Genomic DNA, 19,599 nt, shown 5'->3' with positions numbered 1-19,599 from the left:
TCATATATATATCGGTATAACACCTGTAAGCACATCTTACTTTAGAATGACAAAAGATTATGACAGTACTTTCACAATATATAATATGATAGAGGTTTGATGTTAGTTTCCTAAACTAAGGAATTAGAAATATGAAATATTTGTAATTATAAAAAATAAAAAAATTTAAAAAAAACTATGCTCGAAAGTTAATTAGAATTTTCAATACTTCGTCTACTGTTACTAACTTACTAATATAAGTACATTTTTGGTTTCACATTACATCTTTAAATATATATTTTCTTATTATCTCTCTTTTCCTTTAATTCTTAACTATAACATCTCGTAATTAATTGAAGAGTTCATGATTTGTTGTTAGTTTGTTAGTGTTGTTCCTAATTTAACTGTGAGTATCCCAGTCAATTCTTGATGATTTAAGTTTCAGTTTTTTTTATATATATATATATATATTTTTTATTTTTTATTTTTTATTTTTATTTTTTTTTAAATACCAACTGCCTGCAACTTGTAATTAACGATATCTGGTGCAATTTGCAACGTGAAAATAAGAGTTGTTTGAAAAGGAATTTGCTAGCGTACATACATAATTTTAGCTATTCGTAAATTCTAAACAAAGTGTTCTTGTTGGCACACAAATTGAGCATACAATCGTTACACACTTACAGAATACATCATTGACTTTGGGCAACTAGGATTTTGATAGTGAAAATCAATCATACAATAGATTAAAATTTCAATTAACTACTCTATTGCATCAGTTGACTAAAGAGTATAATTGCTCTTTTGATCAAATAACACATCCAACTTGCTTCTTGCAACATACTTTAAGAATTAGAGAAATAAAAGGCAGCTCATTTCCATTTTCTTTGACTCTCTATACTGCAAAATGTGCATATTCCAGAACTACGATGGAATAATAAGTATAAATATTGAAGTTTTTTGCATTTTAAAAAATCATTGTGGAATAATAGCATTATCGCGTGGGATTTCTTAAAAATCAAATTAAACAGCGATTTCAGTAATTCTTTTTAAATAAACATCTAGTTTATATAAAAGCTAAACCTAGGTTCTCAGATGTTGAGTGATAGTATTGGATTCATCTGAACCGAGTACTTTTAATGCGGAACATAAATTTATGTGTAAAAATTTACTAAAATTATAAACATTGATAGTTATGAACCCATAATTTTAAATATACACAGTGGGATCAATGCTAAGAACCTTAAAGATTGAACGCATACAACTTAAATTCGGGATTTGTTTATGAGGTTGGAGATGCGCACACATACAAATTTTCGCTGTGTGTGGTTGTATTCACCCTTTTAATCTATCCATAATCCCAACGAGAGAAGTAGGGGTGTTCAAACCAAATTAGAAAATCGTACCAAACTGAAAAAGTTAAATCAAACAGATTAAAAAACTCGATTAGGTTTGGTTTGATATTGAGTAAAAAAGTCTGAACCAAACCTACATATAAATATATAATTTTTATATATAATTTTCTTTAGATAATATCTAGAAATATTTGGGATGCTCTCATGGGATGTAATATTTAATAGAATTATGAAGTACATCCATTTTTATTTACGTTAAATAATGGATTGTATCATCATTTTCGTATCAAGTGTTATTGAAATGTGTCAATATCTTTGTTCTTTCATATTCATATGTCAAGAATTGTTAAATTCTTATACCTTTTTCGAATTTGAAATGGCAGTTCGATAATTTCAAAATTAAATAGAACATATCATTTTTAGGTTTCATATTGATTTTATGTTTAATTATTAAATTCGATTAACTTTGAAAGCGTATATTAACAAAAATTATTGTTAGACGACTAAGAAAATAACTTTCATGTTTTACTAAAAAAATCTGCCCATAAAAATTTTTTAATAGCTCATATGTTTGTCAGCTTTTTAAATTTTTACTAAACATATATTCACTTATCAAAAAATTATCTATAACTTTAACAAAGTAAGATTGAAATAATATTCATGTAACAAAAAAATCCGAAAAAATCAACAAAACTGAATCAATCCAAATCGATATAGTTGGTTTGATTTGGTTTTGATAAAAATCAAACCAACCCGATCCATGTACACCCCAGAGGAACCGTCACGATTTCAAATAGATCACAATTCCAAACACAGTGTCACGAATTCAAACTTATATGGAGAAGAAAAATACTCCATATAATCTGTCATGGGCTTAGATACCAAGCGTAGAGCCCCAGTCCCATCGATAGAATCAGATCTGTAAAAATTGATGAGCCCAATTTAGTGAGCTCATGGGCTGATGTGAAAGATTTTCTTCCAAACTTTTAGAAGGAAAAAATAATTTTTGAGTAGAAACCCAACCAACTTTTGAGAAGTAAAAAAAAATAGTTTCTCAAAAAAATACTTTTGAGAAAAATACATTAAGAATTACTTTTTTAACACTAATTGTCATTAAAAAGTATTTTTTAATTAATTAACTAAAACAATCTTCTTCTCACCAAAAGTACTTTTTCAAAAAATAATTTTCAAAATAAGCTTGCCAAATAGGCTATTAGTTCCTTTATCCCATTTGACATTAGTGTGTGATTGGCCACTGTATTTAGAGAACTAATTTGACTATTTGAAAGAAAAATAATACAATAAAGTTGAAATTTTGGTTTAACTGAAAAACACCACAACATTGTTTTAAGGCCTAGTTTTAAAGTTTTGAGTTTAAAGAAATTCAATTTTTGGAACATTATAGAAATCGTGTACAAATAAAATCGTGTCAAATATTTTGTAACATTTTCAAATAGAAAGAGTATCACAATGTGATACAAAGAGTTTGTAGGTTTAGAATGATTTTGATCTTTATTATATGTAAATAATTGTTTGTGTGCATATGTATTCTATATAGTTTGACTAAAAATTAAAGTGATAATTCAATTGAAGTTTACGTAGTAAATTCACATGGGAAGATGATACATGAGTACGTTATTCTATCTTGCCTTGTTGTCCCTTTCTTTTTTTGCTTTTTTCTTTCATAACATACTTTTTTATACCACTTTCACTTTAATATAAAGTCATTCACTTTAATATCTTACTTTATTTCCATTAATCATTCAAGAATAAAGTCTCTTTTTATAGTATAACTAAATTATATGGTGTTTTTTAGCGCCATTTCGCCTGAATCTTTCTTCCGGCCACCAACTGCTTAAATATTACGCAGTGTGACGGCTACAAACAAATGAACAACATTCATTAGACATTTGACTTCTAACTTAATTGTCTGTCGTATCTAGAAAGTACATGTACAAATTAAGTACTGCGTAGTTGCTTGGTCCTGTTTTAGGTAAGTGAAACTACAAAAAATATTTCCATGCATTCTTATTTGTATCAAATGATATTAAGTTACCAGCATTAGTGATGGATTTGATAAAGTGAGCTACACTGAAAACTATGGAAGATCAGAGTTAAATTGTTGTAGTGATGAGAGATAGAATAATTAAAGTGACGATAAAATGATTCGAAAACCACCAACATTACTAAATAGTTGATGTAAAGTAATAAAATATTAGTATTGTATATACATAGATGTATTTAATTATTACGTATAAATTTTAGATGGGAGTAATTTTTTAGTAAAACTAACCCTTTTATCTCGAAAACTATGTATTGTTAGTAGTTTGTATTATAGGTACATTGGACGTGCCTCCCATGATCTTGAAGTTTACAACACCTTTAATTTCAACACTTCCAAAATGATTAATTGTACTTCTACACCAAATACACTATCTTGCTTTATCCCTACTTTACCTATCTTCCAAAAGGCAAAAAGTTACTTATTCTTTTAATCTATCTATTAAATCAGATTTCAATCTTCATTTTGAAAAGATTAGTTGGTAAATAGCATTTCAGATCCTATTTTTGGGATTACATTGAGCTTGTTGGTATTGTTAGTTGGTAAACAATATTACAAACATGTATCAAAAATTTGTTCTAGCTTTGTCCATGTAAATGTTCACTTGAAGAAAATTCTCTTTGTCTGCCCAGAGAGATGCACATTATATTCCTTTTTTTTATTTATTATTAAAACATTTTCAACGTGTCTTACCATTTATTTACTCTTATCTTTCCTATACTTTATTTAACTTTTTATTTATTCTTTTAGCTTTGGAATAACTCTGCTTTTGAATCCTCATCCATATTGATTCTGCTTTGTTGTCTGCAAATAAAATTCGTTATGTTCAAGAAAAACCCATGTTAGATTTAGATATTCACCTTGGTGATCTCATATCAGCTGATCTTGCTCCTTCAATCATTTCTCTTGAAATCTGCATATCTGCTACCATAAATTCTTTCTTTCCTTCTTAGCTTATTATGCTCAAAACTCCAACATTCCAACTGGAGCTTTGCTAAATTTTTAAGGTTTGCTTCTCTTCTTTAGTACTCCAATTACTGCTCATTACATGATATATAACTCTGCACTATATATATCTTTATGAATATGTGAGTGTGTTCTTGAGTGTTTGATCAAGTTTTATAGCTTCTGTATCTTGGCTGTTGTTTATTGACTTGATTTTAGTGTTGTATTTATTTAGATAATGATTTAAACAAAAGCAGATGTCATCGATTGTGAGCCCATATTGATATTGGGTAATGATCTTGCTGGAAAGCTTTAACCTTTCTACAGTCTTGGTGGACTGGCTGTAACATTATGGACTTATGGTACTTCAGTTGTGTTACTAGCATATTGATTCATGTTACATATACATTGCACATATTTAGGTAGTTGATTTGGTGATCCAACTATTAGTATATATATATCTCGTCGAGTAATCGAGAGCTGAGAGACCTTTCTATTCTTTGATGGAATTACTTCTGATAATCTTTCAGGCTGCTGAGTATAATTGAGTTTTGATAATGTAGAATATTAACAAAACGCTTTACTCTGATGTCTTGTGATGAATCCTTTTGCCATAGGACTTGCGGACATTTGTTGGTATGTTCATACTTCATATGCATAACCACTTCATTCATTATAGATTTTTGGCTATTATGAATTTTAGAGGACAATTCCCATTTTTGCTTGGAGTTGCAATATGAGGGACACTGGTAACATCTCTCAGTATCGAAATAGACTGGACCAGACACTATCGTCTCATGATCTTGTCAATGATGATATGCTTAAGACACTTGTTAAGAATCAAATCTTACGCTCATCAGAGTCTGATCTTCAAGGTCAGTCCTAAATCAATTTCAGTAATATGTCATCAAACTAGTTATAAAGTCTACAATATCAAAAATATAAACATATCTTTTTTTTCTTTTGCCAGAATGTAGTGACAATCTAGTGGACAGAAGAACCAAGGAAGTGGCAAGCTTCCTGAACATGTTAAGGAGTGCATCAGTAACTGATGGTGAGAAGTCGGAATCCTCTGAGGCATCGAATGGTGGTTGGAAAGTAGGCTATCTTTCCGATCACACCTTTTCTAATTCTTGAAAGCCGCTCCCCCCCCCCCCCCACACACACACACACACAAATAATGTTTATGTTGAACTTAAACTCATTTGATAAGCAGTGGTTATTGCTTGCTTTAGTATTACTACTGTCCGGTACTCCATGTTTTAGTTCTTTTTTACCATCTCTCAAAGAAGGGAATTTTGGGCTACTAGCAATAAGTGATTGTAGTTCTCTTCTTATGGCAGGTAAAACAGGACACTGAGGAGATCCGTGTTATGTATCGAGAGGGACCAGAAGGCACTCCCTATCACACCCTCCTAGCTGAAGGCTATGTGGATGGTCCACTAGATGTTTGTAAGATCAACTAGATGTCAATATATCTCTTCTTCATCGTTGAACTATTTGTTTAGTAGTGGAGAATGTTAAGATAAGCAAATCTCTATTTCAGGTTTATGCATCTCATGGGAGACAGAACTCTATAAGAAGTGGTGAGAATCTTGTATGTTTGTGACAGTTGCATGCAGCACATTAAGCTTCAAATACAACAGAACATAATTAAAAAAGGTTGTTTAGTGGTGGTTGGTTGTGTCTTCATATTAGTTGCAATCTAGATTTTAGAGATAGTAGAGCATTGGATTGAGTGTTTGGGTAAACTGGCACCTTGGCAGAAATGGTGAATCCCAGGTTCATGTGATGGTGCTAATTGCATTCTGGATTAACAAATTGTCTTACCCTGTGCCACTTTCTTACCAGGTGGCCACAAACTACAATTCCAACTTTTAAGGTAGCAGTTTCCGAGTGCTTGCAGAAGGTCAGAGATGGTGAACAAATATGTTTAGTAAGGTTTGTCCTCCAATAGTTTCCTAGATATAGAGGTATCCATCGCATTCGTATGATGTCTCTAATATGTATTTAACTACTTGGAAGAAAGGATGAAGCTTTCAAGGCCATTGTCAGCAAGGGAGGCTGTGGTACATCTCTTTGCATTTGAATACTTGCAAGATGGTCTGGTAGTAGTGGTTGCCAATTCAGTAAGCACGTGATGCTCGTCAATGTCTTTTTATTTTTCTTAACTATCTATATGTCCAAAATCATATATATTTGTTCACATGGGCAGTTAATCCAATTGATAGCCGGCAATAGTTTATGCTTTTTCCTGTGTCTTTTTTCCAGATCTCTAACTTAGATAGTGTTGATAGAAGTACTCATGGTTATTCCAATAATGGGATACCCCATGCGCAAGATGTAGTACGAGTTGATCTGGTGGGAGGTTTTGCTCTACAGAAAGTTACTAATAATCGGAGCTACTTCAGGTAAAATGTTACCTTATCTTCTTTTTTGGTGGTCAGCATGTGGATAACATGGAATAGGAAGAAACAATTGCACGATTCACTGCTTTATGTGCAAGGAGAAAGGATAGGACACTAACTAATGCCTTTCTCATCAATGTTTGCTACTTCCTTTGGATTTAAACTGTTGTATAAGCTGACAAAAAGAAATGTTATATAAGCTTGACTTATGAGTCAGGCTGTTCAAGATCTTGGGTTTTACTGGACTTTAGTGTTACTAAAGTTTTACCTCATTAAATATTAACACTTCCTATTATCTGTTATGAATTTCTTTTTCTATTTTAATAACCTGCAGGACAATAGGAAACTTGGATATTAAACTGGACTTCATTCCTCCAGTATTAATCAATTTCGTCGCAAGGCAGCTCATAGGCGGAGGTTTCAAGCTTTATAAAAAGGTTAATGCCAACTCAGAGATCGTTCTGTTCTATATTTAATATTTGTAATTTAAAAAATGATTTAATAAAAATAATACTTGAATGCTCCAACAAGTAATTTACAACCATTATTGCAGGAAGTAGCTTCAGTTGCTAAAGGTGATAAAGACTTCAGCAAGGCACTTAAGGATCCAATGTATGCTCGAATACGTGAAGCTCTTTACTCAGATAACCTACCTAATAGTGATGAAGCTTCAGAACTGCTTGACCTGAAGAAAGATGCAGTTCCTCTTGATGAAAATCGCCCCGAGGCAAATGTTCATAGAGACAATTGTATCTTGAAGGCCAGAGATAAAAATATTCATGGTGAAATCGAGGAGATTGAAGATGAAACTTGTGGAAAGATCGAACATCAAAATGAGGATGAAAGGAAAGTACATGATTCTCCAGTCAATCAACTTGTACAGAAGGCGACCAAGAACAAAAATGTTGGTATTAGCCCTGAGGTCAAACAAGCTCTAGGAACTTTGGAGAAGGCTATTTCTGTCATAAGGGAATATAGGCATAACCTTGACATTAAGACTGTTCTCAATGCTACAGTGAAGTCAGAAGAAGCGGAGGCAGACAGTCTAAAGGATTCAAAATCATCTGATTCCGATAAGGATTGTAGAAACATTGGAGAGTGTGGTGAAGTAACAAAACAGGAATTTAGAGAAGAAACCTCTTATGAACACAGAAATAGCTCTTGTTCCAGGTAAATTTTGTTTGCTAAATAGCTGGTTTCTATTGATGATTATAGATGCATGTTGTGAAGCTAATTTATTCTGCATGAAATGGTTCAACTTTCAACTTATTGGTTCAATAACTTGCCAAAGTTTTTCCAAATGAGCACATAGAAATTGCAAAGACCATTTTACTCCTTAAGATACTTGTTAACTCATCACAAAAGAAAATCTTTTAGTTTCAATTTAGAAGTTAAAATGGTGCCCTTTGAATAGTCTGCATTCCTTTTGAACATGTATTGCTTTCTGTCATATGCTAGGCAATTTCTTCTATAACCGTGAAAATCCCTATTCTAATTTCTAAGTATAACTTTTTTCAGGCGCACGAGTTCTAGTTTGTGCACCAGGGATGCACACCATAACAAGATTGCTCCAGAATCATCCGATGTTTATGCTGCAATTCCTGATGAGCCACAACACATTGCTTTACGCTCGTCAGATCAATGGACAGCAGGGAAAATAATGGATAGGATATCAAAGGATGATAATACGATGGTTTCCCATACAAATGGCATCCATGAGAAGGAGATCAGTGAAAGAAAAAGAAAACTACCGAGATATTGCTGCTTGTATTTTCTTTCTGGGCAGGTTGCGGCTTAAGAGCGAGCAGCTTTGTATAATGAAGACTATTAACCACATTTTACCCTTTATGACTGCTAGAAGATGTTTAGTGAGAGTAAGATTGACAACCAGTTTTCTGTGCAATACAATATTTCTGGGCAACTTAGTTAGATATGAGAGTGTACTTGAGCTTAATAGAAGCAGAAGTGTGAGAACTACATGTACAGTTTCCCTGTTACTCTAGTAGGAATGAGTTTAGTTCTTATTTTCTAAGGAGGTTACAGCATATGGATATATCAGTTATTTCCAATGTGCTCATGCACTATGCTAGCTCAACTTCAGTTAAGTTTCTTGGACCTTATCTTCTTTGATATAGTACAGAATGTCTGCGTTATGCACAAAAGAAATCAGATGTTAACCACCTAATTTAAAAGAATAAACATTCTGCTTGCCAATATAGGATACAAGAAACATAGATAAAAGATAGAATTAGGAATATAAAATATGTTCATATTGATAATTCAAAACTGAGAACAATCCAGCAAAACTGTTTCCAACACAAGCAATTACATCAATAGGAAAATTGGATAAGTAAAGCTAATATACTTTTTGAAGCGTATTCTTTAGCTGCTGTTACTTCTCATCCACTGTTCGTACCTTACCATTCTCTTTTGCAACTATAGATTGTCCTACTTTCTAGCAATCTCACTTTGTTGAGCAGCTGTTCTATAGTAACAGAAGCATCCTTTAATCTGCTCCTTAAACTCTCTTCTTTCTTATCCCGCCGTCTTCTTTCTTCTAAAAGCATCCAAACTAGAGTCTTACTCCTCACTCTTTCATACTGCAAATCGCGCAAAATCTGTTGTAAACTGCTCTTAGTACTATGATTCTCCTCTCTCAAGTTGGACACAGATTCTTCCATCTTCACTACTGATTTTCCTGTGGTTTGAACTGTTTGCCTATTTGATCCACACACTTGCTGAGTTTGAACTGTTTGCCTATTTGATTCACACACTTGCTGAGTTTGAACTGTTTGCCTATTTGATCCACACAGTTGCTGAGTTTGATCTCCAGACATTGTCTGGTTTCTTGCTTGTACTGAAGAATGAACTGGTCCTACATTCTCGCGTTCTCCTCCAGTAGATTGCAATGTAGATTTATCATGACAAGTTGTGTGGCCATTGGAGCTAAACTGTGAACAAGATTTGCTTTTAGCAGAAGCGTTTTGTACACACACTTGCTGAGTTTCTTCTGCAGACATAGCTTGATTTTTTACTTGTATTGGAGGATGAACTGGTGCCACATTCTCGCGTTCTTTTCCAGTGGATTTCAGCGTAGATTTATCATGACATGTTTTGTGGCCATTGGAGCTAAACTGGGAACATGATTTTCTTTTAGCAGTAGTGTTTGATTCTTCCTCAGGAGGAGAGACAATAATGTTCTTTACATTGCGACGCTTAGCATAACCAATGAAATGGCAATTTGAGGACCAATACTTCTTCTGCATTGCTTGTAGACGTGCCTCGAGTCTAGCAAGTACTATCGTGCGCTCAAAGCCCTGTTTATCATGAGCCGGCTCCACAAAATTAGCTTCCAAGACGCCTATCACGCCACGACCATCACTCCCTGCAGCATTCCACACTCTCCAGAAAGGCTTAATTAGCCTATTCTTGTGATAAACATTGAAGCCTTGAACATCAATATGTTGTTTTGCATCTTTCACAAAACCAATAGTTACTACAGCTGCAACATTTGGATCCTTTAATGTTTCATAACCGATGCACTGTGGTCTGTATGTTATCTCCTCAGATAACATCATGTCATTTACCAAATTATGATGTTCAACATCTTTCCCCCTCAAAATTATTCGAAACCCAGGAGCAAGCCTTAGATACAGAATTGAAGCATAACTCCTTAATGAATGTTGATAAGTTAGAAAATGCCTCGAGTTTGGATATTCTGTTGCCATCTGAATCTTCTTTTCATCTCGACTAACACCCCTAATTTGAATGTCATGTGGATCGGCGTCAAAGTCAAGTTCTGTACATCCTTCTTCATCCTCCCAAAGATTGTATATGATAACTCGTGTGCCTTGATCTTTATTCAATAATTCAAACTGTTGGAACAGATCCTCTTCGCTTTCATAAGGAGACCATTGTACTATCGTCTCTGAATTTCTTCTCCAATCATCAGCTGAAGATCGAATCAACGTTTCCCAAGTTTCTTCTCTCTTCACAAAATCAATCATAGGAACAACAATATCTTCTTTCCCTGTGCTCCTTAAAAACGTATACGACAACATTCCAACACTTTGTGTTATTGTGTTGCTAGTTCTGTCTCCTACCCTTGAAAATACAATCACATCCGCGCCTAATCTCATACTACTTGTCTTAAAACCGTTTCCATATTGTCCAATAGTATTTGCTAATTTGCTTTTCACTGAATATCCAAGAGACATGCATTGACGCATTCTATCTGGAGTCATTCCACCACCATTATCTTCAACTAACAACATTTTTCCCTTCTGTTTCTTGTTGTCCAGCACGTCTACGCTAACATAGGTAGCGCCATTGCAAACCTCGTCCATAGCATTGTCTAAAAGCTCAGCAAAAGCTCCTAAAGCCCATTTATGACTTGTGGCATTTGAATGCAAGAATTTTGGATGAACTCTCACATGATCCATGCCAACTGTATGATCATGACCAGCCGCGAAAACACCTCCATTCGTTCCATCATAATCTCCAGCTTTCCAAAATTGTTTACAACTTGGAATATTAACAGGATAAGCAACCAATTCATTAGTTGAAACAGGTAAAGAATGATTCTCAGCCTTTGGACGAATCGATAAAGGTGCAATAATACCACTACTATTGCCAACTTTCATCTTCTTGAAAGGAGTTCCTCCTTCTATATCATCAAAATAAGAACCAAAACCATCGTTTATAGGAATCATATGATCAGTTGTGTTTGTTGGGACGATAGTAGTAGTGTTCTGATAAGCGTATGTTGGGTCGACGATTTCTTGCTTGATAGGCATGGTGATCATGTTGTGAAAATTTAATCAAGAAAAAGAAGGGGTTGAGGGATGTATAGTTTTGACAAGTTGGAAGAAGAAAAAAGAAGGAATAGATTTCAAAGAATGGGAAAAGAGAACTACTTTTGCAACTTAAAACTAAGCTCAGAATGTATAATAGTAGTGGCTTATTTTATAGACTATTTTGGCTTCTCCTACTTCTATTAGGATTTGGAGCTCTAGGGTAAGGCAAGGGCTTAGGCCCTAGGCCCCAAAAATAAGAAGCACTACTATATTATTATATAATATATACTCCATAATTTATATTTATATAATTATGGGAAAAAGGTCCAAAAATGACCTTGTGGTATTCGAAATGGATCAATTATAACCCCCTTTTAAATTTGAGTCCCAAAATGACTCTGTCGTTATAAAATGGGTCTAATAATGACCTTGTGTTATTCAAAATGGATCAATTATAACCCTCATTTAAATTTGAGCTCACTAATGACCCTGCCATTAAAGAATGGGTCTAATACTGCTATTTTCCTCAGTCAATAATGATTAGGGGTGCAAATGAATATTTAAAAACCGACTAAACCGACATAATCGTACCGTGCCGAACCAATTTTTAGGTTTTTTTTTAATAAAACCGTATGTGTTTTATATAAATCTATAACTGTACCGATAATTATGGTAGATTTTTTATTTTATAAAAATAAACCAAAAAAATATTGAACCGTACAGTTCAATATTTGCAAAATATATATTTTTAAGTCTTTTTAGTTTTTTTAAAGTATTTATTTTTGTAAAAACTGAAAAAAAAATATTTTTTAAAAAATACTTTTAAAAACTGAAAAATATATATTCTGTAAAAACTAGAAAAAGAAAGGAATTTGCAAAATATATATTTTTAAGTCTTTTCAGTTTTTTTAAAGTATTATTTTTGTAAAAACTGGAAAAAATTTAAAAAAAAAAACTGGAAAAAAAAACTCTCCTAAAGCAGTGGACTACATATGCATTAGTTTTAAAAAAATAAAAATATTTTGCAAAATCTTTTTTTTTTCAATTTGACTGTTCAATATTTTTTCGGTTTATTTTTATAAAATAAAAAATCTACCATAATTATCGGTACAGTTATAGATTTATATAAAAACATACGGTTTTATTATAAAAAAATCTAAAAATTGGTTCGACACGGTACGATTATGTCGGTTTAGTCGGTTTTTAAATATTCATTTACACCCCTAATCATTACTGACTGAGGAAAATAGCAGTATTAGACCCATTCTTTAGCGGCATGGTCATTAGTGAGCTCAAATTTAAATGAGATTTATAATTGATCTATTTTGAATAACATAGGGGCATTATTAGACCCATTTTATAACGGCAGGGTCATTTTTGAACTCAAATTTAAATGGAGGTTATAATTGATCCATTTCGAATACCACAAGGTCATTTTTGGGCCTTTTCCCTATAATTATTAATAAAAGATTTCAAATTTTAATGATTTTTAACATTTGGTAGACATAAGATTGAGTGAGTTAATTGGATAAATATTTCTCACTAAATTAAATAATATATTTACCTTCTCATCAATTTTATTTTTCTTCCTTTATGTATAGTGTTTTTTCATAGTTCTTACGATTTTACTTTCTAATTTCAACTCAAATTCTCTAAATTAACTATTTTTTTTGTCACATTTAATTGATCCACACACCAGAAAACAAGTTCTTTTGTGTCTCATCTTTTTTAACTAAGAAATCCCCGAGACAAATGTCACAAGGTTCAAAACACGATGGATAATGGGCTCATTCTTTACCATTTTCACTTAAGGAAAGAATTCAATACCATATGACGTTTGCCTAACTCATACATCATGAGTTGCGCTCTCACCACTAGATCAAAGTCATGTAGGTTTTTTTTTTGTCTCAATATTATATGAATTTTATAAAAGAAGTTCAGGGTCTTTTTAATATATTTTGGTTTTAGGCCAACAGTTCTGTTGAGTCGCCCCTCATTGACGATTAACAATTATTTACAGACTACTGCCCCACCATGAACGTACTGTTCAACCAGCTTCATTCACATTTGGTAACTGAATGACACGCTCACTGCCATTAATATTCTTCTCATTGTTGTCTTATCTTAAACCTGACTCTATAATTTGATTGAGAATCCTAGGGGTGGACAAGTGGCTCTAGTAAGAAACTAGTAAAGCCTTGATTTAGGTCCCCCAAATTTTTTAATAATGGATTTTATAATTTTATTTCAGATTAGACAATATTGATGTTTGTAAAAAAATTGAAAAGTACAAAAAAAAATTGTAAAAAAGAAAGAAAGGTGTCTACTCTTTAATAGTAAATACAACAACAACAAAAACATATCAGTAATATCTCACACCGTGGGGTCTGGAGAAGGTAGTGTATACGCAGACCTTGCCTATACCTTGTGAGGATAGAGAGGCTGTTTCCAATAAACCCTTGGCTTAGGAAAGCATCTTTTACAGTAAATATATTTTTAAAACTTTGAATTAAACTACTTAAATCTTCACATTAGTAAATACATTTTCTTACAACAATAGCAAAGGTATCATATTGCAAAGACATGTCTAACATTTCATTTATTTAAATTATCCTTTTCTAATATAAAAAATAATATTACTATGTGAATTAAAGACTTTATGTCATTTAAGAATATATACTATAAACAAGTATGAAAAAAAGGAGGATTTGCAGTCGTACCCTATATTTGTGCCACCTTTTAACCTGTACTCTATTTTTTAAAATTATTAATTTGGTAGTCATCTTACAAAAAATTCGTAATAATATGACAATTACACCCCTGACAAAAGATATAAAATGATCTCCTCCTCTCCTCTCAACAACTTTAAAAAAAAAATCAAAAACTTGTCCAAATTCATCTTCAGAATCACACTTGCATGAAGTTGTTTCACCTTGAAGCTAAAACTTCATGCTAATGTAGCATGAAGTTATTTCATGTTGAAGCTAAAACTTCATGCTAATATAGCATGAAGTTGTTTCATATTGAAGCTAAAACTTCATGTTAATGCATGCTAAAGTTATTTATCCTGTAGGCTACAATTTTGTCATGAATTTTATCCGAAACTTCAGTCTAAACATGCTGAAGTTATTTAGTTCATTTGCTAAAACTTCAGACTAAACATGCTGAAGTTATTTAGTTCATTTGCTAAAACTTCAGACTAAACATGCTTAACTTATTTAGTTCATTTGCTAAAACTTCAGACTAAACATGCTTAAGTTATTTAGTTCATTTGCTAAAATTTCAGACTAAACATGCTTAAGTTATTTAGTTCATTTGCTAAAACTTCAGACTAAACATGCTTAAGTTTTTTAGTTCATTTGCTAAAATTTCAGACTAAACATGCTTAAGTTATTTAGTTCATTTGCTAAAACTTCAGACTACACATGCTTAAGTTTTTTAGTTCATTTGCTAAAATTTCAGACTAAACATGCTTAAGTTTTTGTCTTGTAGTATGTAATTTTCTAATAAGTTTTTGCTAATGCATGCTGAAGTTATTTAGTTCATTTGCTAAAACTTCAAACAAAACATGCTGAAGTTACTTAGTTCATTTGCTAAAATTTCAGACTAAACATGCTGAAGTTTTTTAGTTCATTTGCTAAAAATTCAGACTAAACATGCTTAAATTTTTGTCTTGTAGTATGTAATTTTCTAAAGATTTTTTGCTAATGCATGCTGAAATTATTTAGTTCATTTGCTAAAACTTCATACCAAAATATGCTGAAGTTTTGTAATGCAGTCTACAGTTTTGTCTTGAGTTTTATCCGAAACTTCAGTCTAAACAAGCTGAAGTTTTTTAGTTTATTTGCTAAAACTTCAGTCTAAACATGTTTAAGTTTTTGTCTAGCAGTTTGTCAATAGTCTTTTATTAAAGAAGAGCAAAATCATCTTTTTAAAACGCTTTTAACAAAAAAATAGGTACGGATGCAAACGGACAAATAAAACGGGTATAAGTTAAAAAAGAACGACCAAATAGGGCGCCCCGTGCAATTTTTACGAAAAAAATAGCATTTTTTTGCATATATGTGTGTATACGTGCTAATAGGCATCTTATTAAAATTTGGCTTTAGGCCATTAATTTTACGGAGCTGCCCGTTGATTTGGATTCATGCAAAACATCTCAATCCCACTGACTCTAATTTGTTTTTCTTTTGCTGAGGGTTAGTCCAAATAGGAAAAGGAAAAGTATTTTACTTGGGCTCTACAATGAATTGGGATTTGTTATAAACTAAACTTAAGCAAACCTAAACATACTCTAGAACAAATTGGGAATATACAGAACTAGTATTCACAAATAATTAAAAGACTAGGAAATTAGTTGGAGTCCTACTCCTATCTTGTCATGGTTTTTGACTTAGAATTTTCCTTATTTTTTACTGTAGTTTTAAAAGTTATTACTCCTCCCAATGTAAGCGATATTTTTCGATTTTTGAGATTTAAATTTTTTAAATTAAATGTATATTTGTATATAGAATCTTTAAGTTTTTCGAGTACAATTTACATAATGAGAAACTACATAAAAAGAACTGTAAGTTATAATTAATCTATATTATATTAAAAGCACGAAGGCTCTTAGCAAAATATCGTTCGCCTTTTTTACCCTTTAAAAATGGAGTTCATACTGAACAAAATAGTCATATCAAACTATTTTCCTAATATTTAGGAATAATATTTAATTAATTGTCTAATATTTAGGAATAACTATTTAATTATTTTCCTAATTTAAGGACTTTGATTTCAACTAATCTTTGTTAATAATATTTTCCATATTTGAACTAGGTAGGAATTCAAAATCAACGTATTTCTACTTATAAATATGGTACTATATTTTGCATCCGATAAAAACTAAATATGCACAATCTTGATATGCACTTTCAAATACGTTTTTTTGATATTGAAAGTTGTTATTAAACTAAGACAAACAACATGTAATTAACTTATCAATTTCTAATTGAAACACGGATATAATAGATAACAACATTAACCATTTATTTTATATTAGACGTCTTTTATCACTAGATAAGACTTTTCTACGTCTTTTACCACTAAATAAGACTTTTTCTCGAGAATTTAAGTTAAAGAATAAGTAAAAAGTAGTTATTATTTGTGGTAGGTTTAAATTACTTGTAGAATTATAAGCAATTAATTCTATCTTAATAAGACATATAAAAAAAAATACTTTTTTGTGAAAAAACATATGTTTGATTTTTTGGAGTATATAATAATATGTTCATTACTGTTTAATCTAACACTCCTATAAATTTTATGTACTAAAATCTAAATACACGTTTTATTAAATACTATAATTAGATATAAACTAACGCATTATCCATAATTATAATACTCATTAGCTCAATGTCAACTTCAAGAAATACTTTCAAAATGACACATGAGAATTGAATGTCAAATATGGGTAGACATGCTTAGAGTGTACTCTAAAAGGGCGCCCTTCGCGAAGTATTGATGACATCTTTACCCTTCAAAAATAAATTTCACATTAGACAATTTAGCTAATTAGGATCAATATTCTATCATTTTCTGAAAGTTATATTTTGTAATATAATTTTATTTTATAACTCAAATATATTATTATAAATTTTTAAATTATATATACATAGGTACACGCGCGAAGCGCGTATCCTAAGGCTAGTACTATATTAAAAGCACGAAGGCCCTTAGCGAAATATCGTTCGCCTTTTTTATCCTTTTAAAATAGAGTTCACACTAGACAAAATAGTCATTTGATTATTCTCTTAGCTAATATTTAGGAGTTTGAATTAAATCGAATTTATTATTTTTAAATCTTTCCTTGTTTGAATTAAGTAAGAGGTCCTTATATTTAGGACTTTAAAAACATTAAAACTTTACCTTAAATAGATTTTACAATTAAAGTATGATTGTAATTTCAAGTTTTCTTTCTACTAGCAGTTTTTAATTTTGTTTGGCCAAAATCACTTTAACTTTCACTTTCACTTTAATTGTAGTATTCTTTTACCAGAATAGTCGCTGAATCCTTTTTCTTAATTACTATGTTTTTCCAACGATATTCAATTGAATTTTCTACAATTGAACGTTTTAGCTCAAACAATTGTATAATTGTGCTAAATTTTAAGTGAAAATTTTTTATGTAAACAAAATAAAATAAAATAAAATAATTAAAGAAAGAGAAAGAAACTTGCTTTGTCTTTTATCCCAAACCAGTAATTAACTTATAAATGTGATGAGTAATCTATGTGAGATTGGTCCACTGACTATTAATTTTATTTTTTGATCAATAATTTGCTTAGATATAAATATTATATAATTAGAAAAAAATAATTACAAAAATATTTTACAATAGCAAGAGAAAGAGATAAAGAAAAGTGATTAACAAAAGTCATTTACTAACGCTACGACAAGCATAAACTGCAAAAGTTTGATTTTTTTAATCATTTGACAAAATTTTTGTAGATAAAAATATAATTATAATTACAAATTTAATATAGTGTATGAGCTAATATTAATAATTTGAATCCTCAAAAAATAAATTATTTATTTTAGGTGTGAGCACGTGATTTTTGCCCGACTAAAATATTCCTATAGTAATTCACATATAGATTTTTCTTAATTATTTTTAGTTTTATAGAATTTGTAGGAATTTTGGTTAAAAGTTGCTTGCATTTAGTTGCATATTTAACATGCTAAAATCATAAGAAAAACACCAAAATGTCTAAAGTATTTCGTGCATAACATTTTAGGTCTAGTTGCATTTAGGATTTAATTTGCATTATTAAACGAAAATCAAAAAATATATATACATGTGAGTCATTTTTACATTTTTAGCTTTAAATTGCAAATTAGTAATTCTTCCTTCATTAGTCTAAATTAATTAATTATGGTAAAATAGATATCTAGGTTTATTTCTACAAATTAGATTGATTTGCACCTTTGGAAGGCAGGGAGTGTGAAAACGTACACGTTAAGACTTAATTTAGGTTTTAATTAATTTTTTAAGAATTTAAAATCAAGAAAAAAACAAAGAAAGGAAATAAAAGGTTTGTTTAGTCTTATACAAAACTGGGCCAAAAAACTCTCAACGGCCCAATTCCCCCAAACAATCGCCCCAAGTCCGCCAAGCCCAACCCCTCACCCGGTCCAGTCTCGCGACTAGTGCGAACGACGTCGTTTTGGCCGAATTGATCTCGACCCTTCAATCCATCCCCATCCAACGGACGCAGTCCACTCTCACGCCCCATATAAAAGGCCTATTATGCGTTTCCTCCCCCAGAACCCTAAACCTAATTTCAGAACCAAGCGCCCCCCCCCCCCCCCCCTCTTTTCTCTTCCTCCGCCAAACTCGCTTGAACTCAAGCGAGTTCACCCTCCCTCCAACTCACGCACGTGATTCCTTCACCATCCCTCCTCCACGTCACCCGTCCCGTAACGACCTCTGACAGAAAAGATTCTTTTCTCTCTTAGGCTTCACGCGCTCTTGGTATTGAGAACAATCTCGGATGAATGGTGGTCGTAGAATATGAGGGATTCAAGATCCTAGACCTCCATTTGTCCGATTTGGTTCACAAGAAAGGGAATCGGATTTTTGCGGATTTTTCGGATGAAAAAAAAAAGGAATTTTGGGGCATGACTTGGAGAAAAAGGTATGAAAATTTGTGGTTTGGGTATATATAGGGAGGTTAAGAGATTTCTGAGGGAGGTCATTTTTTTGGAACAAAAATTTCAGAGAAAAAAATCGGAAAGGAAAGCTAGGGTTCTAAAAAATATTCTTTTTCTTTTCAGTGGTTCATCTCCATTTTTTTTGATTTTCTGGTTTAGTTTCAGAACAAAAAAAATACAAAAAAAAAGAAGCATGTTCAGTGTTCGTCTGTTCCATTTTATTTTAATTACTGTCTAAAAATTTGAAAAAAATATATTCCGTCTCTTCTTTTCAATCTGGATTTTTGAGTTGAAAATTGAACTTCGATTGAGAAGTTGTTGAGTTCGTCGCTGCTCGAGAAGCTGCCCTTTGAAGTGCAGAT

General features: G+C 31.8%; 2 protein-coding genes across 5 annotated transcripts; one reads left to right on the top strand and one right to left on the bottom strand.

Annotated features, from left to right (window-relative positions):
• Positions 1–4,235: 4,235 nt before the first annotated feature.
• On the top strand, positions 4,236–8,818 carry LOC104100846 (uncharacterized). Of its 4 annotated transcripts, none has more exons than XM_009608186.4 (11): positions 4,236–4,403; positions 5,045–5,216; positions 5,312–5,439; positions 5,685–5,793; positions 5,888–5,927; positions 6,193–6,282; positions 6,371–6,470; positions 6,613–6,752; positions 7,084–7,186; positions 7,303–7,919; positions 8,268–8,818. In XM_009608186.4, the coding sequence occupies exons 2-11, from the start codon at positions 5,078–5,080 to the stop codon at positions 8,545–8,547; spliced, it is 1,746 nt and encodes a 581-aa protein (XP_009606481.1). In that variant the 5' UTR covers positions 4,236–4,403; positions 5,045–5,077; the 3' UTR covers positions 8,548–8,818. The 4 variants fall into 4 exon arrangements, with proteins under 4 accessions (XP_009606481.1, XP_009606482.1, XP_009606483.1 ...); XM_009608187.4 differs by having other exon boundaries at positions 4,265–4,403; positions 4,959–5,216; XM_009608188.4 differs by having other exon boundaries at positions 4,266–4,403; positions 5,021–5,216.
• Positions 8,819–9,122: 304 nt separating this feature from the next.
• On the bottom strand, positions 9,123–11,625 carry LOC104100847 (protein MICRORCHIDIA 7-like). Its single transcript, XM_009608191.4, has one exon. It carries the CDS (start codon positions 11,552–11,554, stop codon positions 9,167–9,169), a length of 2,388 nt encoding a protein of 795 aa, XP_009606486.2. The 5' UTR covers positions 11,555–11,625; the 3' UTR covers positions 9,123–9,166.
• Positions 11,626–19,599: the final 7,974 nt, after the last annotated feature.

Source organism: Nicotiana tomentosiformis, chromosome 2, assembly GCF_000390325.3.
Source record: "Nicotiana tomentosiformis chromosome 2, ASM39032v3, whole genome shotgun sequence".
NCBI lineage: Eukaryota > Viridiplantae > Streptophyta > Magnoliopsida > Solanales > Solanaceae > Nicotiana > Nicotiana tomentosiformis.
This window is presented reverse-complemented; position numbering and strand designations above follow the sequence as displayed.